The sequence below is a fragment of the Pipistrellus kuhlii genome, unplaced genomic scaffold (assembly GCF_014108245.1).
Source record: "Pipistrellus kuhlii isolate mPipKuh1 unplaced genomic scaffold, mPipKuh1.p scaffold_m20_p_57, whole genome shotgun sequence".
NCBI lineage: Eukaryota > Metazoa > Chordata > Mammalia > Chiroptera > Vespertilionidae > Pipistrellus > Pipistrellus kuhlii.
Window position 1 is genome coordinate 325,624 of NW_023425559.1, and position 24,818 is coordinate 350,441.

The 24,818-nt window shown below is 67.8% G+C and overlaps 1 protein-coding gene across 2 annotated transcripts; it reads left to right on the forward strand.

Moving 5' to 3' along the window:
- Positions 1 to 1,184: 1,184 nt before the first annotated feature.
- On the forward strand, positions 1,185 to 7,695 carry FCN2 (ficolin 2). Of its 2 annotated transcripts, XM_036416984.2 has the most exons (9): positions 1,185 to 1,306; positions 2,165 to 2,275; positions 2,754 to 2,807; positions 4,101 to 4,136; positions 4,814 to 4,846; positions 5,348 to 5,475; positions 5,787 to 5,916; positions 6,113 to 6,247; positions 7,423 to 7,695. In XM_036416984.2, the coding sequence occupies exons 1-9, from the start codon at positions 1,210 to 1,212 to the stop codon at positions 7,683 to 7,685; spliced, it is 987 nt and encodes a 328-aa protein (XP_036272877.2). In that variant the 5' UTR covers positions 1,185 to 1,209; the 3' UTR covers positions 7,686 to 7,695. The 2 variants fall into 2 exon arrangements, with proteins under 2 accessions (XP_036272877.2, XP_045429795.1); XM_045573839.1 differs by lacking the exon at positions 2,754 to 2,807.
- The last annotated feature ends 17,123 nt before the right edge of the window (positions 7,696 to 24,818 follow it).

Sequence of the window (24,818 nt, forward strand, 5' to 3'; positions counted from 1 at the left end):
CCTGCGTCCCCGCCCCCGGAGCAGGGCTGCGGTCCTGAGCTCTGCGCCCCGGGCTCCCCTCCCCGGGGCGTGTCCGTGTGGCAGGAGGCCGGCGTGTCCCCCTCGGCTGCCAGCAGCTCCCGCTGTGGCCGGCTCAGTGAACGGCGGGGGGAGCGGGGGATTAGGACGCCGGACCAGCGCAGCGCTACGCACTCGGACCCCACTGTGCTGAGCGTGGCTGTGTCTGAGAGAAGGACCCGCTCACCTGCTGGGGGGGGGGGGCAGGCTCCCCCGGAAAGAGGGCCCCTTCCCCGTCCGCCCAGAGCGGCCGGTGAGCCGGAGCGATGAGCAGCCAGAGCCGCCCTCTGCAGACCCCAGCCCCTGGGACAGGAGCCCCCTGTGGCCTCCCCCTGGCTGCTTCCCCCGCCACCTCTGTCCTTCCAACAGAGCACCGCTGATGGGGCACGGCAGATGTCTCCCCACGCCGCTGCAGGATGGGAATAAGGGGGGAGGGGGGACCGGGCACTGCAGGGGGGAGGGCGCTGGGGGGGGGGGGTGAGGGGGGACCGGGCACTGCAGGGGGGAGGGCGCTGGGGGGGGTGAGGGGGGACCGGGCACTGCAGGGGGGAGGGCGCTGAGGGGGTGAGGGGGGACCGGACACCGCAGGGGGGCGGGCGCTGGGGGGGGTGAGGGAAGACCGAGCACTGCAGGGGGGAGGGCGCTGGAGGGTGAGGGGGGACCGGGCACTGCAGGGGGGAGGGCGCTGGGGGGGGGTGAGGGGGGACCGGACACTGCAGGGGAGAGGGCGCTGGGGGGGGTCAGGGGGGACCAGGCACTGCAGGGGGGAGGGCGCTGAGGGGGTGAGGGGGGACCGGGCACTGCAGGGGGGAGGGCGCTGAGGGGGTGAGGGGGGACCAGGCACTGCAGGGGGGAGGGCGCTGAGGGGGTGAGGGGGGACCAGGCACTGCAGGGGGGAGGGCGCTGGGGGGTGAGGGGGGACCGGGCACTGCAGGGGGGAGGGCGCTTGGGGGTGAGGGGGGACCGGACACTGCAGGGGAGAGGGCGCTGGGGGGGTGAGGGGGGACCGGGCACTGCAGGGGGGAGGGCGCTGGGGGGGGGGTGGGGTGTGGCAGCCGGGAGGAAGTGCCCTCCCCTCGGGCGGCCCTGGGAGCCAGAGCCGAGGCGGGGCTCCGCAGGATAAAAGGGGGTGCGCCCTCCCAGAGGATCTGGATGTCACTGCGCCGAGCAGCCGCTGCCATGGGGCCCGTGGTGCTGGCCCTCGCCCTCCTGGGCACCGCCGCCGCCACCCCTGCCGACAGCTGTCCAGGTGAGCCAGGGCGGCGGGCAGGCCGGGCGGAGGCCCGGAGCCGGGAGCCTCGGCACCGACCACTGCCTGCGTGTCTGCCCCCCTCCCCCCCCACCCGTCCTTCCGGAACATTCTTCTTCAGACTGAGGCTTGACCACCGTCTGGGGGCACCGGCCTCAGGGTCCTCCCACGGGGGCCAGCGCGGTCCCACCCACAGGGGGAGTGAGGGGAGCGTGGAGAGCGCCCGCCCCGGCCGGTCCGTGCGAGGCCGCTTCCCCGCTGGGTCCTGCATGGGGACCTGGAACCTCCGGGCAGGCGGCCCCCGGGTCCCAGAAGAGGAAGCAGGAGGCAGGGGTTCCCCACCCCTCCACCCCACGGCCCCCTCCTTCCCGGCCCAGGAGCTCCCAAAGGGGCTGCACCCCCTCTGAGTCCCGGGCTGTGGGCGGGGCTGGGCCGGGGACAGGTGAGCCTCCGGGGTCCAGCGGCCTGCGGTGCTGGGAGAGCATGTCACGTGTGCCTGGCCCATGCATGGGGAGGGGTCCATGTCACGTGTGCCTGGCCCGTGCAGGGGGAGGGGGCCACGTCACGTGTGCTTGGCCCGTGCTGGGGGACGGGGCCATGTCACGTGTGCCTGGCCCGTGCAGGGGGAGGGGGCCATGTCACGTGTGCTTGGCCTGTGCAGGGGGAGGGGGCCATGTCACGTGTGCCTGGCCCGGGCAGGGGGAGGGGGCCATGTCACGTGTGCTTGGCCCGTGCAGGGGGAGGGGGCCATGTCACGTGTGCCTGGCCTATGCAGGGGGAGGGGGCCATGTCACGTGTGCCTGGCCTGTGCAGGGGTGGAGGCGGCAGGGCCGCACTGATGGGCCGTCTTCTCTGCAGAAGTGAAGGTGCTGGGGCTGGAGGCCGACAAGCTGACCATCCTGCGGGGCTGCCCGGGGCTGCCCGGGGCGGCAGGGCCCAAGGGGGAGGCGGGCACGGACGGCGGGAGAGGTGAGTGAGGGCGGGGCCTGTCTCTGCCCAGGAGACTTGTCTCTCCCCAGGGCTCAGAGGGCACTGGGGCTGGCCATAGGGTGTGGGCCCGTGGGAGGGAGCCGGTCACGGTCACCCACTGGCCGCCGGGGCCAGGGGGGCGGCCAGCACGGCTCCTGGTGATGACGCCTGTGCTGAGGGGACCCGGCTGGACTGTCCCCCTGCCCTCCCTGTCCCAGCTGAGCCGGGGCCTGTCTCCAGGGGCGACCACAGCGGCCGGCAGTCACAGCCATGCAAACCCCGGGTTCCCGGACAAGGGCTGGGCTCAGGCCCGGTCCCCTGGGAAGGCCCTGGTCGCAGGTCGTGGCCTCTGACTGGGCAGCGGGGCCCTAGGAGGGCTGGGGTCCGGGTCCCACCCTCCGGCTCCCGAGGGTCAAACCTGGAGGCGCTCCGGGCCCGGGTCCGGGAACTCTGCTCATGGACATGTTTGAATTCGCAGGCGAACGAGGCCCATCCGGAGCCCCAGGGAAGGCGGGGCCCCCCGGGCCCAAAGGTAACTCACCACGGAGCGTGGGGAGCCCTGGGCCGGCCCTGTGGATAGAGAGAGAGGAGGGCACTTCCTGGGTGTCACATGGGACAATTCCTAACCGTAACCTAACGGCAACCATAATCCTATGTTATCCCAAACCCTAACCCTAACCTATTCTTATCCCTAACCCTAACCCTGCCCTTGTCCATAACCCTAACCCTATCCTTGCCCATAACCCTAATCCTATCCTTGTCCATAACCTAATCTTAACCCTAACCCAAACCCTAACCCTAAACCGAACCTATTCTTATCCATAACCCTAACCTTATCCTTGTCAATAACCTTAACTCTAACCCTAACCCTATCCCTAAACTTATCCCTAACCCTAACTCTATCCTTGTCCATAACCCTAACCCTAATCCTAACCCTAACCCTAACCCTAACCCTAACTCTAATCCTATCCTTGTCCATAATCCTATTCCTAACCCTAATCCTATTCTTGTCCATAACCCTATCCCTAACCTTAACCCTAATCCTAATCCTATCCTTGTCCATAACCCTATTCCTAACCCTAATCCTATCCTTGTCCATAACCCTATTCCTAACCCTAACCCTAACTCTGCCCAAACAGGGTGCTCCCTCACCCAGGACCTGGGTCTGTGTCCAGAGCACCCAGAGAGCCCAGGGCAGGTCCCAACCCCAGCCCAGCACTGACCCCAGCCCAGCACCGACCCCAGCCCAGCACCTACCAGGCACAGAAGTGAGACCCCAGCTCCCTCTGCCCCGTCACCTGTCCCTGCCCTGGGCTCTCTCAGCCCCAGAACAGGTGGGGACAGCCCAGTCCTCCGGCTGACAGGATGGGTGGGTCAGGCTGTCCTCCGTCTGACAGGACAGTGGGGACAGGCCGTCCTCCAGCTGACGGGACGGGTGGGGACAGGCCAGTCCACAGGCTGAAGGGACGGGTGGGGACAGGCCGTTCTCCGGCTGACAGGACGGGTGGGACAGGCCAGTCCACAGGCTGACGGGACGGGTGGGGACAGGCCGTCCTCCGGCTGACGGGACGGGTGGGGACAGGCCAGTCCACAGGCTGAAGGGACGGGTGGGGACAGGCCGTTCTCCGGCTGACAGGACGGGTGGGACAGGCCAGTCCACAGGCTGACGGGACGGGTGGGGACAGGCCGTCCTCCGGCTGACGGGACGGGTGGGGACAGGCCAGTCCGCAGGCTGATGGGACGGGTGGGACAGGCCTCCTCCTGCTGATGGGTCTGGCAGGAGCCGTGTCCTCGCCCTCGAGCCTATGCTGACCTCTCTCTGCAGGAGACCCCGGGGAGAAGGGGGCACGTGGAGAGAAAGGTGAGGCCTTCCCGCCCTCCCCGGGGTGACTTCCCGGACCCTGAACACAAGGGGTTCCCAGGGTGTGGAGCAGGGGCCTGGGTGGAGACCAGGCCCTTCCCACTGAACCAGCAGTCGACATCCCTCTTACAATCCAGGATCACTGGCTCCTAACTGCTCACCTGCCTGCCTGATCACCCCGAACCACCTGTCTCCGAACATGATCCCCCTTACTGCCTTCCTACCCATCCCACCCCGGCTGGCCTGGTCACCCCCAACTGCCTTCTGTTGGCCTGGAAGCCTCCAAATGCCCCCCTGCCAGCCTGGTCACCCCTAACTGCCTTTCCACCCACCCCACCCTGGCTGGCCTGGTTGCCCCTTACTGCCCCCCTGCCTGCCTGATCACCGGAACCAAATGTCTCTGAACCTGATCACCCCCCACTGCCCCCCCCCCCCCGCTGGCCTGGTCACCCCCAACTGCCTTACTCCCCCCCACCCCCACTGGCCTGGTTGCTCCTTACTTCCCCCCTGCAGGCCTGGTGCGTGCCCTCCCCCGCCACCCCAGGGAGCAGGCAGGGGCCTTGCTGGGGGACCAGCCTCCTATGGAAGGATCTAGAAAAGGCCTCTGTCCCCTCCTGGTGCTGAGGGACCAGGGCTGGGCCGAACCGCCTCTCACGTGTGTTTGCCTCTGCCCCCAGGACAGCCATGGGAAGCTGAGCGATGTGACACAGGTGGGCCACGAACCCCGAATCTGGTGCCCAGTTTGGACTGAGGGCCCACCCTGCAGGGAGCACTGGCCTGGAGTCCCCATGCTGCCCATCAGCCTGCAGGCACAGAGGCCCCGCCCTCCTGCCTCACTGCTAGCCAATCACATAGGACAGCAGTTAGCCCCACCCTCCCTGTCTCACTGCTGGCCAATCACAGGAGATAGCAGTAAGCCCCGCCCTCCATGCCTCACCTGGCCAATCACATGGGGCAGCAGTCAGCCCCACCCTCCCTGCCTTCTGGACCCAAATGACAGTCCTAGTCTCATGCCCCCAAAATATCAGAACCCCAAAGGCCCGGCCCGGGACCAGCGTGGGGGCGCCCTGGGGGGGACGGCCGGGTGCACAGGGCCTGTCCGTCACAGCGGGTGGCCTGGAGGGTCTCTGTCCAGCCCGGGGCGTCCTCCTGCCCAGCAGACCCCATGTCCCCGCTCCCGGTCCTGGCCTCCACGTGCGGCTCCTCCCCAGGACCTCGGAGCTGCTGGGAGCTGCGCACCAGGGGCCACGCGCTGAGCGGCTGGCACACCATCTTCATGCCCGACTGCCGGCCGCTGGCCGTGCTGTGCGACATGGACACGGACGGCGGGGGCTGGACCGTGAGTGCCGGCGTGGGGGGACGGCTGTGCGGGCGGCCGCCGGCTCCCCGGGGGAACCGCACCGGGGCCCTGGTCACACTGTCCACCCCGGTGTCTGGGCTGCCCCTCTCCCAGGGGCCGGAGAGGACCGACGGGTGGTGAGCCCAGGCCGTGGGGCCCGGCCCGAGGGCGCCCCGTCCCTCCAGGTGTGGCCCGGCCTGTGGCGCCCTCTCTGAGCTGCCAGGTCCTCCCTGGCCCACGGGGCGCCCGTCTGCCCGCCGGGGTCTGGCCGCGGCCGGGCCGAGCTGGCGGCACGCGTCTCCCTCCCTCAGGTGTTCCAGCGCCGGGTGGACGGCTCCGTGGACTTCTACCGGGACTGGGCCGCCTACCAGCGGGGCTTCGGCAGCCAGCTGGGCGAGTTCTGGCTGGGCAACGACCACATCCACGCCCTGACCGCCCAGGGTAGGCCGGCTGGGCTGGGGGGGAGGGGCCCAGCCCCCCTGCCTGACCTTGGCCAGGGACCGTGGGGAGCTGTGCCCCACCCCACAGCCTTCGATGTCCTGCGGGCCTCAGGGCACGTCCTGGGTGACACGTGCGCGTCCCTGAGCGGCACCCCGTCCTGGAGCTCAGGGGCCGCTGCCACTGACCGCCTCCGCAGGCACCAGTGAGCTGCGCGTGGACCTGGTGGACTTCGAGGGCACCCGCCACTTCGCCCGGTACCAGTCCTTCCGGCTGGGCAGCGCGGCCGACAAGTACCAGCTGGTCCTGGGCGCCTTCGCCGGGGGCACCGCCGGTGCGTGTGGGCCACGCGAGGCCGGTAGGGGGGCAGTGGGGTGGGCAGTGGCAGTGGGGGTGGGGTGTGCAGTGGCAGTGGGGTGGGGTGGGCAGTGGCAGTGGGTGGGCAGTGGCAGTGGGGTGGGCAGTGGCAGTGGCAGTGGGGCGGGCAGTGGCAGTGGGGCGGGCAGTGGCAGTGGGGCGGGCAGTGGCAGTGGGGTGGGCAGTGGCAGTGGGGGTGGGGGTGGGCAGTGGCAGTGGGGTGGGCAGTGGCAGTGGGGTGTGCAGTGGCAGTGGGGTGGCGTGGGCAGTGGCAGTGGGGTGGGCAGTGGCAGTGGGGTGGGCAGTGGCAGTGGGGTGGGGTGGGCAGTGGCAGTGGGGTGGGCAGTGGCAGTGGGGTGGGGGTGGGCAGTGGGGGTGGGGGTGGGCAGTGGCAGTGGGGGTGAGGGTGGGCAGTGGCAGTGGGGTGGGCAATGGCAGTGGGGTGGGCAGTGGCAGTGGGGTGGGCAATGGCAGTGGGGTGGGCAGTGGCAGTGGGGTGGGCAGTGGCAGTGGGGTGGGCAATGGCAGTGGGGTGGGCAGTGGCAGTGGGGTGGGCAATGGCAGTGGGGTGGGCAGTGGCAGTGGGGTGGGCAATGGCAGTGGGGTGGGCAGTGGCAGTGGGGTGGGGGTGGGCAGTGGCAGTGGGTGGGCAGTGGCAGTGGGGTGGGCAGTGGCAGTGGGGTGGGCAATGGCAGTGGGGTGGGCAGTGGTACTGGGGTGGGCAATGGCAGTGGGGTGGGCAGTGGCAGTGGGGTGGGGGTGGGCAGTGGCAGTGGGTGGGCAGTGGCAGTGGGTGGGCAGTGGCAGTGGGGTGGGCAGTGGCAGTGGGGTGGGCAGTGGCAGTGGGGTGGGCAGTCTGTGTGGGGTCCTGGCTCTGTGTCCCTGGGGCCTGGGCAGGGCCTTAGCCCACGGCGGCCCCTCACCCATGTGCTGGATGCCACGCCTCCACGTGGGTGCTGTGACGCGGGCGGACACGGCACAGAGCACAGGAACGGGGGTCTGCCTCCTGCCCGCCCCGTGGCAGCAGGTGGAGGGGTGCCCGGCCCCATGCTCATGGCGCCCCCTCCCCCGGGGCCTCTGCTGGCACCGTGCCGTTAGCCGGCGGGCACAGAGCAGGGGAGGGGGACCTGGTGACCTTGTGTACCCCCCCAGGTGACTCGCTGACACCCCACAACAGCTCCCTGTTCTCCACCAAAGACCAGGACAGCGACACCAGCTCCTCCAGCTGCGCCCAGCAGTACGAGGGCGCCTGGTGGTACTACTCCTGCCACGTGTCCAACCTGAACGGGCGCTACCTCGGGGGTTCCCACAGTAGCTTTGCCAACGGCATCAACTGGCACTCAGGGAAGGGCTACAACTACAGCTACAAGGTGGCCGAGATGAAGCTGCGGCCCGCTGGGGCGGCCGAGGCCTGAGCGTCCTCGCTTAGCCCCTGACCCCCGACCACTGACCCCAGCCCCCTGACCCCTGACCCGGTCCCCGTCCCCAGGCCTGGCACCGAGGCGCTCCTGCAGAGGCAGAGCCCGCCCGGCCCCTGACCCCTGACCCCTGCCGGGGGGCCAGCCCACGGGAGGCGCGTGTTTCCGACGGGCTGGGAGGCACCTGTCCCAGGCCAGCTCTCTGGGCCTCGGAAGGCTGAGCCAGCGCAGCCGTCCAGACGCCCCAGGACAGAAGTCACTGCAGCCGCCTCCCTCGTGGGAACCACCGGCCTCGGGGCCTGCCCCAGCCTTCCCGGGTCCCCACGATGCTCACCCCCCAAGGGAGAAAGGACCGTCCCATCTACGGCCAGGCCCAGGGGAGGGGTCAGCGGGGGCTGCAGAGGCCCCTCCCACAGCGACTGGGTCCAGGACTGTAGTGGCCGGCAAGACCAGGTGGAGGCGGGGCTCCAGATGGCCAGCAAGACCCTGTCGAGGCGGGGCTCCAGGCCAGGGAAGGAACGAGCAACCAGATCCACAACAGAGAATGTACCGTAACTGTTAGTCATAAAATAGTTCTGTTGCAAGGCTCAACCCCCAGGCAGGTACGTCCTGTTTCCAGTAGCCGCAAGGCAGAACAAACAGACCACACCAGGTCAAACAGAGACTGCTTAAGCTGAAAATAAACCCCCACCCCAGGTGTTGTATAAACTTTAAATATTACTGCACTAGTGGAATTTTCTATAACTTATAACTGATGTTTCTTTGTTAAAACTTTAGCCAATCATAATCTGCCAGGCATCCCTAAGACGGGGACAAAAGCAGCGTGCTTAGGCTCTCGTTGAGGCTCTCGTTGCTCGCTGCTCTGTCAGATGAGACAGGAGCCCAGACTCGAGTTCGTAATAAAGGCTTCCTACATTCCAGTGTGGCTGGCTGGGGGTCGTCATTCGCGGGTCGCCCACAACAGGACCCCGGACGCCAGCAGGGACGGGCCAGGTCCCGGGAGTGTGTCCTCGAGAGCAGTTCCTCCCCGGCTGCCTTCCACGTCGGAGGCACTGAGTGATGCGAGTGACTACGAGGGAGGTGGAAGCCACCACCGAGGAAGGGGGGGAGGGGGTCCCCGCTCGGCTGTGGCCAGGCCTAACCTCAGCCTCTCCCCAGGACAATGGGATGGGGAAGCTGCGTACACAGAGGGCCCTGCGGCCCTATTCCTGGGCCACGGCCCCAAACTCTGCCCACGTTTGCTGAGCGCTGGCCCTTTTTATAGGCTTGAACCTACTTTAAAACACAGACTTCCTGCCCGAACCCCACACCGGGACCATGCCACCCTGGGTGACCAGGGGGATGGCGCCTGGGGTGGAAGGGAGGGTCGGAGAGTCCTTCCACGCTGTGCTCAGAGGGGGCGTGGCCCCGGGGGCCGGCCAGAGGTGGGTGTCGCTGGCTGGGAAGTCGGAGGGAGGAGCCTCGGCCAGGGACTGCCAGAGGCCGGTGTGGCTCAGTGGTTGCAGCGTCAGCCCTCTGACTGAAGGGTCACGGGTTCGATTCTGGTCCAGGGCACATCCCCGGTAGCAGGCTCCATCCCGGGGCCCGGCGGGGTGTGGGAAGACAACCAATCCAGGTGTCTCTGTCGGTCTCCCCGGCCTCTCCCCTTCCCCTCTCTGTGACCCGCAGTGGGGCATGCCCTGGGTGAGGATCAGCCACAGGAACAGGGACACGTTCTCGTGGAGCATCGGGAAGGAGCCTGCAGCGTCCAGTCCGGGGAGCCCCGCCTTGGCCTCTAAGGGCTTAGCGCTCGGCCGGCTTGGAGCCTCGGGACCACGGCCACGCGTCAGGCTGCAGAGACTGCGTGTGTGTTGCTGCGCGGCCGGCGCCCCCGTGGGCCAGGGAGGACCTGGCAGCTCAGAGAGGGCGCCACAGGCCGGGCCCCACCTGGAGGGACGGGGCGCCCTCGGGCCGGGCCCCACGGCCTGGGCTCACCACCCGTCGGTCCTCTCCGGCCCCTGGGAGAGGGGCAGCCCAGACACCGGGGTGGACAGTGTGACCAGGGCCCCGGTGCGGTTCCCCCGGGGAGCCGGCGGCCGCCCGCACAGCCGTCCCCCCACGCCGGCACTCACGGTCCAGCCCCCGCCGTCCGTGTCCATGTCGCACAGCACGGCCAGCGGCCGGCAGTCAGGCAGGAAGATGGTGTGCCAGCCGCTCAGCGCGTGGCCCCTGGTGCGCAGCTCCCAGCAGCTCCGAGGTCCTGGGGAGGAGCCGCACGTGGAGGCCAGGACCGGGAGCGGGGACATGGGGTCTGCTGGGCAGGAGGACGCCCCGGGCTGGACAGAGACCCTCCAGGCCACCCGCTGTGACGGACAGGCCCTGTGCACCCGGCCGTCCCCCCCAGGGCGCCCCCACGCTGGTCCCGGGCCGGGCCTTTGGGGTTCTGATATTTTGGGGGCATGAGACTAGGACTGTCATTTGGGTCCAGAAGGCAGGGAGGGTGGGGCTGACTGCTGCCCCATGTGATTGGCCAGGTGAGGCATGGAGGGCGGGGCTTACTGCTATCTCCTGTGATTGGCCAGCAGTGAGACAGGGAGGGTGGGGCTAACTGCTGTCCTATGTGATTGGCCAGCGGTGAGGCAGGAGGGCGGGGCCTCTGTGCCTGCAGGCTGATGGGCAGCATGGGGACTCCAGGCCAGTGCTCCCTGCAGGGTGGGCCTCAGGCCAAACTGGGCACCAGATTCGGGGTTCGTGGCCCACCTGTGTCACATCGCTCAGCTTCCCATGGCTGTCCTGGGGGCAGAGGCAAACACAACACACGTGAGAGGCCGTTCGGCCATGTCCTGGTCCGACGGCGTGCCACAGAGGGTTGGCACTGCCTGGATGGCGGCCGGTAGTGCGCCCTCTGTGACACGACGTCGCAGACGGGGCGAGTGCTGGCGGACGGCACCGACCCCTCCTCCCCCTCCCAAGGCCGCGGGTCTCCTTCCGGCTGTGCTGTCTGTGCATCAGCAGAGCCGGCCCGGGCCCTGGGAGGGCCTCCGACGGCCGCCCGCTTCCTGGGTGGGGGGCTCTCCCTGGGAGGCTCGGGGTTCCTCCCACGGAGCCCCGGCTGCGCCCAGCTGGAGGGGTGCAGAGGCCACCCACGTCCTCTCCTGAGACTGAGGCGGGGGGGGGGGGCAGCTCAGGGCCGCCCAGCGGTCCGCCTCACAGCATGGCAGGCGGCCTCACAGCACGGCTGGAGCTCTAATGGGCTTTTTATTTTAGTTTTTTAAATACATTTTATTGATTTTTCACAGAGAGGAAGGGAGAGGGACAGGGAACTAGAAACATCGATGAGAGAGAGTCATCGACCAGCTGCCTCCTGCACACCCCCTACTGAGGATGTGCCCGCAACCAAGGTACATGCCCTTGACCGGAATCGAACCTGGGACCCTTCAGTCCGCAGGCTGACGCTCTATCCACTGAGCCACACAGGTTAGGGCCCTAATTGGGCTTTTTAAAGGCCGTGCAGGCAAATAAATGGCCTTAAAGAATCTCAGGGTCTCACACACCCGCACACATTCCACGGTCTTACACACACCCACGGTCTCACACTCATGCACACACATCCCATGGTCTCACACACGTGCACGCACACACACCGCACGCACCATCTCCCTCTGACTCGCTGGGCGCTGCGGCTCGTGTTGCCTGAACCGCGCGAGGAGCCTCCCTCCGCGGGGCCTCCTGTGGGGACACGCCCACGGGGACTCACTGGCCGGCAGGGCCAGGTGCCGCAGGGACGTGATGGGAATAAAACTGCCAGGCGAGCGGGCAGCTAGTGAGGGCAGGGCCGCCGGGCGGGGTGCAGCCGCTGGGCGGTTCCCGCGGGCGGGCGGCCACAGGGCATGTCCCCGGAACCCTGACGGGACCTCCCTGGGCTCCCAGAGGCTCCGGCTGCCTCTCGGAGCCCAGGCCACCCCCACGCCAGGTGGCGAGAGCGCCCACGGGCCTCCTGGAGAGGAAGGCCGGGCGCTCGGGCCGGCTGCTGTCTGTTCCGGGGCAGCACGGCCGCGGAAACGGGACGAAGCACAGAAAAGCCTTGTCTGTCCAGGTCCCCGCGGAGCAGGAGCCATGCCCGGCCGCCGGGGTCCCCGCGGAGCAGGAGCCATCCCGGCTGCCGGTGGCGGAACGGGCGTGTCTGCCTCGGCCCCGTGGTGCTGCCCCCCGGGGCCCCCCAGGTCCCTGGCGGCGGCTCCGGAGCCTCCGGGCGGACGGCTCTCTGCTGTGAGAGGAGCCGGTGCAGATGGCCGGCCGGGCGGTGGTGCTAATGGAGCCGGCGGGCTGGCGAGCGGCCTCCGGGCACCGACTGGCCCGCTGCTAATGGACCGTCCGGGAAGGCCACGGCGGCCACAGGTTCCGGAATGAGCTGAGCACTTAGCGCCCCGAGGCCCCGGGGGAGAAGACCCGCTTCCCAACCTCGCCGCCTCTGCCGGTCCGGTCCCCGCCTGGCTCTGCCGCCGGTGCGCACCGAAGCCTGGCAGCCCTGGTCTCCGAGCCGGGCCCTGAGCAGGGACGGGCGGCCCAGGGCCTGGTGGGCAGTGGCCCTGAAGGTCGGGGCTGGACCCTCCCCCGGTGACCCCGGACAGAGGCGGTGGGTGGTCTCCTGGGCTCTGGGGCCCCGGAGGGCTGGTCGGGGGGGGGGGCACCCACGAGGAGGGGACCGTGTGCCCAGTGCTCCCGGCCCAGAACGGGGTCGCCCGCCGGTGTAGGCAGACCGGCCAGGCGGTCCCCACACCGAGCCTCCCGGGGGGCAGCGCACAGCCCACCTGGAGACCCCAGGTCCTCGGCGGGAAGATGGGGGACAACATGGCGCCTCTCTCAGCGCTGCCGTGAGGAGGGGGCCTGGTGCAGCCCGCCAGGCACCCAAACAGGAACACCGCTGATGGGACAGAGACCCTCACAGCCCGCGCCCTCAGCCTGGGCGTAGGCCGAGGGCCCCGCCTGGCGCCTCTGACCCCCATGCCAACCTCATCGGTAGCCAGAGCACCCACCCTCCCCACTCCCCTGGCCCCTGGCGAGGGGCAGGCGGCGTTTTCAGAGCAGCGCCGGCCGGGACTGACATAGCGAGTCGCAGGCTCAAGCGTGGAATCGTTTATCATTCAATTAACCAATTAACAATTAACCAATTAACCAATTAACGGTGCTGCAGAGCCGTAGGTAAATGCCAGCCGCATGTGTAACCCATCTGGAGTGAACGCGGTGGCACTTCCCGGACGGGTACCCGGCCGCTCCTAAAACCGCCCGGATGGGCATGGTGCCCGGCTCCGCCCACCGGGCCGTGCGGTGGTGGCCGGGGCCTCCCGGGCGCCGGGATGGACCCCCGGCTGCGGGGAAAGGAAGAGGCCAGCCTCCCCCCGCGTCCCCGGCACAGGGCTCAGAGCCCTCCCGCAGACCTGCTTGGGGGTTTGGGTCAGGCACCCAGGAGGGATCTGGGTTAAGTTCGCCCCCGAGTGCACCCATCCCCGCGCCTCGGTTTCCCCAGCTGACAGGAGGGGCCTGGGCCAGGCCGCTCACTCTGAGCCTTGGAGCATCTGGGCTGAGCCGTGGCCCTGGCCCAGGTGCCCAGACGGGCAGAGCCGGTGCCCTGAGCCGCCCTCAGCGTGGCCCTCCCTCAGGCCTGGGAGGGTGAGGCTGCTGCGGGGCCCTCATGCCGGCCTGGACCCCCTAGGTGCCTCCCTCGGCGTCGGCGTGTCTGGTAAATGCACAGCCCAGCGCGCTGCACGGCTCCTCGGCTCCCGCGGGGCCTCTGGGTGGCTTACTGCACTGACTGTGGAGAGAAAACGTGGAGCTGCTGCTGTTGGCAAATCCGTCTCCTATAGCATTCGACGGAGTTAATTAAAGTGGCTCACGCTGCCCCAACCCAGTGATCCATCGTGGTCAGCAAATTAGTCAGCCGCCGGCATCCTCCCCCGGGCAGTGGCCTACGGGGAAGGGCAGAGCACAGCCCGTGCCCCGGGGGAACTTGGGGGGCCCCGCCCCGCACCCCCTCGGCAGTGCTGTGTGCTGGCATGTGGAGGGCTCGTGTGCAGAGGGAGGAGCCTAGAGCCCCAGACCCCTGAGGGGCACACTCACAGCAAGAGGCTGGGGGCCTCCCGGAGGAAGTGGTGGGAGTGCAGGCTCAGGGTCAGGGTCAGGGTCAGGCTCAGGCCCAGGGTCAGGCTCGGGCTCAGGGTCAGGCTCAGGGTCAGGGTCAGGCACAGGCGCAGGCTCAGGGCCAGGCTCAGGGTCAGGGTCAGGGTCAGGCTCAGGCTCGGGGTCAGGGTCAGGCTCAGGGTCAGGCTCAGGGTCAGGGTCAGGCCCAGGGTCAGGCTCAGGGTCAGGGTCAGGCTCGGGCTCAGGCTCAGGGTCAGGGTCAGGGTCGGGCTCGGGCTCAGGGTGGTTTCTGGTTGAGGATCTCCTGAGCCCAGGGCGGGAGGCAGGAAGGCCCGCCGGGAGCCTCCGGAGGGAGCACGGTCCTGCCACGCCTGGGGGTGGGACGGGGCCTCAGCGCCAGCAAGAATAAGCGCCTGTGTGAGTCCCAGGCATGGTGGCCTGGACACGCCCAGGAGGACAGCGGGTCCCTCCCCGGCCCAGGCAGCCCTCCTGGGACGTCCTGGGAGGAGTGCTCGGCTTCCCTCCCTGAGCCACCCTGCGGCCCGGCAGCTGCGGGCACAGACCGGCCTGGACTGACCGCCCTCGGGAGGGAGGGGCACTGCCCGCAGAGGTGCCGGCCCCAGCGCCTGGCCTGGGCCTCGGTTTCCCCGCCAGCCGCAGGGGGGCAGTCAGCTCCGCCTCGCAGGGAGTGCTAACACAGGACCCGCAGGGCACATGCTCAGGCGCAGCCCTGCGGGAGCACCCCGCCGCCCGGAGAGGGGCACCTGCCATCGCCCCGGCCGTCCCCCCGGGGGCGCTGGTGAGACAGGCGGACAGAAGCCCAACGCGGTGGCCTCCCTCGTGTGGAATCCAAAACACAAAACAACCGATGAACAGAGACACAGCCCGGGCTGACGGTGGCTGTGAGAGGGGAGGGGCGTGAGTAAGAAAAACTGAAGAAGCCCTGGCCTGTGTGGCTCAGTGGATGGAGCGTCGGCCTGCAGACTGAGGCTCCCGGGTTCGATTCCAGCTAAGGGCATGTGCCTTGGCTGTGGGCACATCCCCAATGGGGGCTGTGCAGGAGGCAGCTGGTCGATGTTTCTCTCTCATCAATGTTTCTAACTCTATTCCTCTCCCTTCCTCTCTGTAAAACATCAATAAAATATACTTTAAAAATAAAAGAAAAACTGGAGAAAAATTCGCACATGAAGGGACCAGCCCTGATCTTCTGAAGAGGCGGCGAGGTGGCCTGCTTTTCCCGGAACCTTTTCCAGCACCGAACCATCAGGGAGCCAGGGGGCACGCTGCTCCGCTCCGCGGCCTGTTACTGAGCCGCTCGTTAGCCAGAAAAGAACAGCCCCAGGCCCCTCGGTGAGGAGCCGGGCGAGGGAGGAGAGCGAGGGGGTGGGGGGGCAAAGGCAGAGGCCGAAGCTGAGGCCCAGCCCTGGGAATAGCCTTCCCCGGCCCGCCCCTCCGGAAGGAAGACGGGAGCGCACCGGAGGGCATGGACCTGGAGGGCCTAACGTGTTTACACAGCGTGTGCGTGCGTGTCTGTGCGTGTGTGCGTGTGTGCATGTCTGTGTGCGTGTCTGCGTGTGTGCGCGCATGTCTATGTGTGCCTGCGTGTGTGCATGTCTCTGTGTGTGTCTGTGTGTGTGCGTGTCTGTGCGTATGTGTGTGTGAGTGTCTCTGTGGGTGTGTCTCTGTGTGTGTGTCTCTGTGTGCGTGCATGTGTGCGTGTCTGTGTGCGCATGTCTGTGTGTGCGTGTCTGTGTGTGTGTGTGTGCGTGTGTGTGTGTGTGCGTGCATGCGCGCGCGTGTGCGGGTGTGCGGGTGTGTGGCCTCGCTCCGGTTCCCACAGAGGCCGGAGACAGGGCAGCACCCCGGGGACCCGTGCCCAGTGCCCACGGAGGACACCTCCAGCCACCCTGGTCCACGCGTCCCAGGTGACGCCAGTGGCTCAGCGCTGCCGGTGACGAGGCTTCGGGCTGCATGTGACCCCCAAGGAGGCCCCGGGCCCGGGGGTCACACCTCGCGGAGCCTTGCTGGGCGCCCGGGAGCAGCTGTGGGCTCAGCACCGCACGGACCCACGTCCCTGCTCCGAACTGGGCCCGTCCCAGCCTCTCCGGTCAGTTCTGCACCCCCACCTCTGCGCCCCATCTCTGCGCCCCCACCTCTGCGCCCCATCTCTCCGCCCCCATCTCTGCGCCCCATCTCTGTGCCCCCATCTCTGCGCCCCATCTCTGCGCCCCCATCTCTGCGCCCCCATCTCTGCGCCCCATCTCTGCGCCCCCATCTCTGCGCCCCCACCTCTGCGCCCCCATCTCTCTGCCTCAGCGGTGTTCAGCGGCCGGGACTGAGGGGCCGTCCCCTCCTTCCCAGCTTCCAGTTCCGTTCTCCTACCTCCCCCCACCTCGCCTCCACCTGGGAGCCCCACCTGCCTCCTGCGACCCCTAAGACTGCCGAGACGGGAAGGCTCCCGAGCTGGGCTGCCACCCAGGCCTCCACACGTGTGCCCGCTGCCCGATCACGGACGGGCCCGCTCCGAGCCCCTCATGGCACAGCGGCTGGGGCCGGTTGGGGGGCAGAGGGGGGACGCCTGGTAGCCGGCAGAGCGACACGTCTGCCCTCACGGCTCCGGGCGCCCAGGGCTGGTTCCAGTGTTCTCAGGGTGACGTGTTCTCCCACAATTGGGAAGACATAGGCAGCCGAAGCCCAGGGCACCCCCTCACCCGTTCCGGTGGGCACGTCTGTGCCTGTGCCTGGGGGGGGGGGGGTGTCCCCGGGGCCCTCTCCTGACGTGTGGCCGGCCAGTGCCAGTGGTTTGCAGGCGGCTCCGGCCCCACCCGTGGCCGTGGGGCAGGCAGGGCTGCTCCCCGCTGCACACAGCCCGGCCTTCCCGGGAGATGGAGGAGGACCGTCCCCGGGCCCGGAGGCTGTGGCCGCCCGCCTCCCTCCCGGCAGTGCGGGTCCTGAGAGCGTGAGGGCGTTTATTCCGGAATTTAATTCCTGATGGAGCCGCGTCCGTCTGCTCTCAGCTCCCCCGCTGGTGCCCGTTTTCCCAGCCGCCGCCTCTGCCCAGAGGGTCGGGCAGCCGGGCCCGCTCTCAGGGTGAACTGGGCGCAGAGTGGGAGAGGCCAGGGGCAGGTGGGGGGCAGCGGGAACAGAGAGAGGGGGCAGGAGGGGGCTGGGCAGCAGAGTGTCCGTCCAGAGACCACGGTCTCCGACACCCACCGTGCCCTGGCCACGTCCCGTGTGGCTCCCCCGTACAGATGAGCATGACCCCACGCCGCCCGCAGGACTGTGCAGCCTGGGGAGCAGGCGGCCTGCGGGCAGGTGGGGGGGCCTGCGGGCAGGTGGGGGGCCTGCGGGCAGGTGGGGGGGCCTGCGGGCGGGTGGGAGGGGCCTGCAGACAGGTGGGGGGGTCTGGGGGCAAATGGGGGGGCCTGCGGGCAGGTGGGGGGGCCTGGGGGCAGGTGGGGGGGCCTACGGGCAGGTGGGGGGGCCTGCGGGCAGGTGGAGGGGCCTGCGGGCAGGTGGGGGGGCCTGCGGGCAGGTGGAGGGGCCTGCGGGCAGGTGGGGGGGCCTGCGGGCAGGTGGGGGGGCCTGCGGGCAGGTGGGGGGGCCTGGGGGCAGGTGGAGGGGAGCCTGCGGGCGGGTAGGAGGGAACTGCGAGCGGGTGGGAGGGGCCTGTGGGCAGGTGCAGGGTGGCCTCAGCACCCTTCTCCCACAGACATGGGCGCATTGGATGGGAAGTCCTGAGAGGACCGCTGTCCACGCCGGGCCTGGCAGGGGTCTGACCTCACACACCGGGCACCCACGACCCTCCCACCCTATGAGGGGCCATGGCCCTGAGGGTGGTCCCTCCCCCACAGGGCTGGTGCCCCATGGGACGGACGTGTGCCCACAGCACGGGGGCTGCGGGGAGGGGCGGTCGGAGCTCTGGTCGGGGTCACGCAGGACAGGGCTCGGGTGTGGGCAACACGACGCAGGCGCCCCTGGCCCCAGAGACTCCGCGCAGACCCCGGGCAGCGCCGCTGGCTGGCAGCCCCTGAGCAGACGGCACCGGCTCTGTCCCCGCCGTGTGCTGGCGGCACCTCCAGAGCCACAGGCTCCCGTGGGTCTGAAAGCCCCCCCCCCCCCCGTCTTCCCCCGCCCGGGCCAGGGGCCGGATCCCATGGGACGGGAGGAGCGCTCCTTCCAGCGAGTGGAAAGATTTAAAAAAATAACAAGCAGAGAAGAGAACATGTAAACAGCGGCCACACGGAAATGTTAGAACCAGAAAACGAAGCACGGACCTAACTTCACCAGATGGCCCAGATGGCCCGGCAGCAGGCGGAGACGCAGGGCCATTGTCGCCCGGACAACGGAATCACTCAGCACGAGGCAGGGCGAGGAGAACGCCGAGGTGGCACTGAGGACGCACCTCACTCCGCGGGGAGAGGCACCCACCGCTTGCACCCAGGGCCCTCTCACAGGCAGGGCAGCGCCTGGGCCCTGAGGAGGAGAGGGTCACCGGAGGGATGCGGGGCGAGCTGGCAGGGACCCCACGGGGGAGCTGAGGGCGCCAGGGGCGGCGGAGGATGCAGGGCACAGAGGTGGGTCGTCAGCACACATGAGGAGTGTGGGCAGCGGCGGGCAGCGGGTAGAGAGAAAACCGCTATTCCACAGGAGCAAGGCAGGAAGGTGAGAAAAGAAGCCATGGAGGTTGGAAACCAACAAAAAAACAGAGAGTTAACAGACCGAGGGAAAAAATGAGGAAAACACAGATCATCAATATCAGGAATGAGGCTTCGTCTTTCTAAGGCAGTGGTCAGCAAACTCATTAGTCAACGGAGCCAAATACCAACAGGACAAAGATTGAAATTTGAGAGCCACATTTTTTAAACTTAAACTATATAGGTAGGTACATTATTAACTTAATTAGGGAACTCCTAAGCTGGCCTTGGCTAAAAACTCAAGGGGCCAAAGAGCCACAGTTTGCCGACCACGGTTCTAAGGGAATCAGAAAACATTATGAATCTTAGATGCCAATCAGCCTGAGAATGTTAAAAATGCAACAAGAGAATGTCATGAATAACTGGAGCAAGGCCACAAATCGGACAACTTCGGTTAAAAGGATAAATTCCTTGAGAAACACTATCTACCCCATGGACAAAAGAGGAAATCTGAATGTCTCTATAGCTATTTTTTTAAATTAGTTTTTTTATTTATTTGTATTTTATTTTTTAAAATATATTTGTATTGATTTCAGAGTGGAAGGAAGAGGGAGAGAGAGAAACATCCATGAGAGAGAATCATGGATCGGCTGCCTCCTGCAAGTCCTCCACTGGGGATCGATCCCACAGCCTGGGCCTGTGCCCTTGACCGGATCAAACCTGGGACCATTCAGTTCTCAGGCCTATGTTCTATCCACTGAGCCACACTGGCTAGGGCTAAAATTAGGGTTTTTTTGTTTTAAATAAAAACAAACCATCCTTTTCACACACAGAGACACACACACACATCCCTCATTAAAAAAAAAAAAAAAAATCCAGGTGAATTCTACCAAATATTCAAAGAGGAAGAAACATCAGATTTACACAAACCCTTTCGGGTGGCAGCTTGATCCTCTCACCATGCAGACAGGGGCTGGAAGGAAGCAGCAATGACAAACCAGGACTCCGCACGGCCACCGGCTGGACAGTCCTTAACGAAGGTCTCAGCCATTGCCAGAATCCAGCCGCGTCTGACCACACCGGTGTCTGCGGTGTCTGCCGGAGAGCAAGAACGGTTTGACGCTTGAAAACCCATCCCTGTACTTTATTGTAAGTAACAGAATAAAGGAGAACCCATGATCGCAACATGACCCAGGCCATGGGGGCGCCCCGTCTCCCCAAGGTGGCCTTAGAGCAGCGGTCGGCAAACTCATCAGTCCACAGAGCCAAACATCAACAGCACAAGGATTGAAATTGCTTTTGAAAGACAGATTTTTCAACTTAAACATCTTCTAATGCCACTTCTTCAAAACAGACTCGCAAGAGATCAGCCGAAGGACTTGTATGCGTGCATGTAAGCGTAACCAAAGGACGCAAAGCTCTGGGGAGGGAGGGCATGTATGGGGGTCGGGGGGGGTGGCAATCGTAAGATATGTACACACATAAACCTTAGTGAAAAAATGAAAAAAAAATAGACTCCCCCAGGCCGTGGTATTTTATGGAAGAGCCACACCCAAAGGGCCAAAGAGCCGCACTGAGCCACGGTTTGCCGACCGGCCTTTGAGGTTCGGACCTCCGCACCTCGGCAGAGGCGGGCGGGCGGGGCTCCTGCCTGGAGGGGGAGGGGGAGTGGCTGTGCGGAAGCTCCCTGGGCCCCGCTGGAAAGAGGGTGTGGCTCGCGGGCACAGGCGGGCGGCTCTGCAGTCAGGCCAGGTGCTGGACTCGATCCGAAGAGAAGATGGGGAGACGAACACAGCGCACACTGGCCACGCAGCGGACGCCGAGGAGGTGCAGGAAGGGCTGCTGACCGGATGCGGTGGACAGCACCCGGCGGCCACCAGAAGCGGGCAGAGGGCTATGGGTGCGGCTGCCCCGGAGGTGCCATCCTGCCCGCGTGTCCGGAGAGCGGGCTCCTGGTGTGGACATGGCAGGTAGAACCCCAGAGGCCGGAACGTGCCAGGTGGACACGGGGGACACGGGAACACCCCCTGCCCTGAGGCCCCGGCCTCCTTCTGCCGGACAGCGGCTCCCAGGACTCCGTGGGCACTGCTTCCTGGACTTGGGCCTGGTGACTTCTGACCCAGACAGGGGTGAGCAGGGAGCCGGGGGCCCTGCATTTCAGCCCCGTCTCTGCCTGGGACTCGGGGTCCTGGCGGCCGGGGTTCCGGGCTGCCCTGGTCCGCAGCAGGGGGCAGGCCCCAGTCCCGCGTCCCGCTGGCCACTCCGGGTGTCCAGGCTGTGCCACGCCCACCGCCCCGTCTCGTGGCTTCCTCATTCCCAGCGTGTGCTGCTTGTGCCCAGGTGGGGCCTTGGCACAGTAGGTGCCCAGCTCAGGAGCCTCGGTTTCTCGGGAGCCGTGGGGCGGGGAGGCGGGGAAGGGAGGGCCGGGCCGGGCAGGGCCTCGGAGGGGCGCTGGGGCCGCCGCAGGACACCCGGCGCGGCTCCGGCCTCATTTGCTAGGAATTTGCAGAGAGGAGAGAGGAGGGTGAGTGCCGTTACCTTGGCAACCGCTGTGTCACGTTACAATGAGGCTGGCGGGGAAAGGAGCTCTTAAAGCAGCGCGGAGCCCGCCCGCGCTTTCCGAAGGGACGGTCCTCCCAGGAGGACAGCAGAGGGGGTGGGGCCCTGGGACCCCATGTGCCAGCTGGTGAGCAGAGCGGCACCCATGACTCTGTACCCACCGGCCTCGTCACAGCACAGCTCAGGGGGCTCAGGGCCGCTGCCCGGCCGGTCCGAACCCCCAGGCCGGGCCGCGCCCACCTCCCCAGGGAGCCGCCACGCTGAGGCGCTCCCCGGCTCCCACATGGGAAAGCCGGCCGCTGGGGCGGAAAGCCGGAGTCTGACCAGTCGGCGGCAGAGAGCCGTGGCCTGGCCCTGGCTGTGGGCACCTCGCGCCTGGACATCAGGCAGCCCAAAGGGGCGACTGGAAGCCAGGCCCTCCGGGAGCCTGCTGGCGGACCCCCAGGACCAGTGACTTGGGGTGCGGGGGGTGGCGGGGCAGACACCAGCATCACAGACCCTGGGACACCAGACATGCAGAGGCGGGAAGGGGGGGCAGCGGAAGGGGCACGGAACACCGTCTCTCTGGCCGGCACGTGGCCGGCGTGGGCACAGGGGGACCGGTCTCCGTGACTTACCTTCTCCGCCTCCGTTTCCCATGCTCCGGGCCGTTCGGCACAGCCCAGGACTTCCCAGCCACAATGCCCCTGAGGCTCCAGGCACGGCGGCCTCACCGCTCAGGGCTGCCACGGGAGGCGCAGGCGGGGCGCGGGGACTGGCGCGCCAGGGTCACAGGTCACCGGGAGGGGACCGGGGCCCTCGGCCTCCCTCCACACCCGCTGGGGAGATGCCAGCCTCGCGGCGCCGGGCATTGCCGGGCGGCTGTTCTGGTCTCACTGGGCATCAGGCTCCGCACTGTGTTTTCAAACCATCACAATGAGCCCGGCCAGCGGGGCTGGGGGTTGAGCGTTGACCTGTGAGCCAGGAGGTCGTGGTTCGATTCCCGGTCGGGGCACAGGCCTGGGTTGCGGGCTTGACCCCCAGCGTGGGGCGTGCAGGAGGCAGCCGATCGGTTATTCTCTCATCATTCATGTTTCTATCTCTCTCTCTTTCTTCGTCTGAAATCAATTTAAAAAAAAAATGTAAGCAATACAATGAGTCTTGCCATCAAAACAACAATAACGCACAGCTTTATTAAGACATAACTCACACACCCCACGATCCGCCATCAAACGAGCGCGTGCCCTCAGTGGTTTGGGGCAGCCTGCACTGTCATTTCCCTCCCTGTGGTTACAGATTGCCGAGCGGTAACGTCTTACCTGCTCTAAGGGAGCGATTCGGTGGATGGTCACATTCACTGGAGCAGACGGGCGCCGCAGCCCTCAGCTCCCAGCGTTGGCTCCCCCCACCCCCGCCCCACCCCTGCGGGCTCCCCCGTCCCTACGGGCCCCAACCCGTCCCTGCGGGCCCCCCCCTGTCCCTGCGGGCCCCCCCCTGTCCCTGCGGGCCCCCCCCCTCCCTGCGGGCCCCCCCCGTCCCTGCGGGCCCCCCCCTGTCCCTGCGGCCCCCCGTCCCTGCGGGCTCCCCTGTCCCTGCGGGCCCCCCCCCCGTCCCTGCAGGCCCCCCCCGTACCTGCGGGGCTCCCCCCGTCCCTGCAGCCCGCCCCCCGCCCCTGTGGCCCCCCCTCCCTGCGGGCCCCCGTCCCTGCAGGCCCCCCCCGTCCCTGTGGGCCCCCCCGTCCCTGCAGGCCCCCCCGTCCCTGTGGGCCCCCCCCGTCCCTGCAGGCCCCCCCGTCCCTGTGGGCCCCCCCCGTCCCTGCAGGCCCCAACCCGTCCCTGGGGGCCCCCCGTCCCTGCAGGCCTCCCCCGTCCCTGGGGGCCCCCCGTCCCTGCAGGCCCCCCCCGTCCCTGGGGGCCCCCCGTCCCTGCGGGCTCCAACCCGTCCCTGCGGGCCCCCCCCCCGTCCCTGGGGGCCCCCCGTCCCTGCGGGCCCCCCCCTCCCTGCGGGCCCCCCTTCCCTGCGGGCCCCCCCCCCGTCCCTGTGGGCTCCCCCCGTCCCTGTGGGCTCCCCCCGTCCCTGCGGCCCCCCGTCCCTGCGGCCCCCCATCTCTGCGGGCTCCCCCCCATCCCTGTGGGCCCCCCCATCTCTGCGGGCTCCCCCCCATCCCTGTGGGCCCCCCCATCTCTGCGGGCTCCCCCCCATCCCTGTGGGCCCCCCCATCTCTGCGGGCTCCCCCCCATCCCTGTGGGCTCCCCCCATCCCTGCAGCCCGCCCCCCGCCCCTGTGGCCCCCCCTCCCTGCGGCCCCCTGTCCCTGCGGGCTCCCCTCAGACCCCCACTGGCTCTCTCTGGTCGCTGAGTGAGCCTGAGCACTGGGGGCACAGACCAGAGAGAGGGAGAACAAGACCCCACTGCCGGCTCTGTGCCCAGCCCCGGCTCAGCCCCGGGCCCCGCCGTGGCTTCCCACCAGGAAGTAGCAGAGAGCAGAGCTCCCCCGGGCAGAGCCCTTGAGAGGGGTGGTGGCAGCCCCCACACCTGCTCCCTAGAGGTCCCCATCCCAGCTCCTCACCCAATGCCCAGAGGCGCCTCCTCCAGGACCCAGTGGCACGGTGACCGGGTGGCACGGTGACCGGGTGGCATGGTGACACAGTGACCGGATGGCATGGTAACAGGGTGGCACGGTGACCGGGTGGCATGGTAACAGGGTGGCATGGTGACAGTGTCCGGGTGTCATGGTGACGGGGTGGCACGGTGATGGGGTAGCATGGTGATGGGGTATCATGGTGATGGGGTGTCATGGTGACGGGGTGGCACGGTGACCGGGTGGCATGGTGACAGTGTCCGGGTGTCATGGTGACGGGGTGACACAGTGACCGGGTGGCATGGTGACACAGTGACCGGGTGGTATGGTGACTGGGTGGCACAGTGACCGGGTGGCACGGTGATGGGGTGGCACAGTGACCGGGTGGCACGGTGGCCGGGTGGCACAGTGACCGGGTGGCACGGTGATGGGGTGGCACAGTGACCGGGTGGCACGGTGGCCGGGTGGCATGGTGTCCGGCAGGAGTTGGCTAGCATCTGGGCCTCGCTCTGGAGCCCCTGGGTGGCCCTCTGAGCCCCCTCCCCCACCCGCAGGCTCCTCCCTCCTGTGACCGAGGACCCGGGCCGCAGCGCCCACTGTGCCTTCTGTGCTGGGGCTGAGCCTCCACTGCCAGCTCCCCCTCACGGGCTCTGTGCTGGTCAGACACTGGCAGGAAAGGTTCCGCCCGGATGGAGGGCTATGTGGAGAGAGTGGTCCCAGGACCAGCTCCCGTGGTGGAGGGACTGGGGGGAGGAGGGAGGAGAAAGGGACGGGGAAGGGGAAAAGAGGGGAGGGGAGGAGAGGGGACGGGGAAAGGGAGCAATCAGGAGGCTGTGCCCACAGCCATGGTGGTCCAGGCCTGGCGGGGAGAGGGCGGGCCTCAGGGGAGACTCGGGCCAGGCTGCTCCGGGAGGTAGAGCTGTGTCCTGTCCCATCGAAACACACCCCCAGGGGCCCACATGGACCCCCAGGGACCCCCAGGGACCCTCAGTACCGTGCCCCCACCCCCACGTGCTCACACCCAACCAGGACACAGCACGCACCCTCACCCACACCCTGAAGGGGACCCAAGCCCCCACCCAGAGCAGGAGGAAGGCCTGTGGGTGCACCCACCCACCACCCACCTGCCCACCGCCCAACCCTGCAGCGTGGCCTGGGTCCGAGCCTCAGCAGCTCTCAGCGAGGCCGCCCGCGGGCGAGGCCTGCTCTTCTGTCCACCCCCCTCCCCGAGGTCCCCCAACCGCGGTCCACTCCCGGC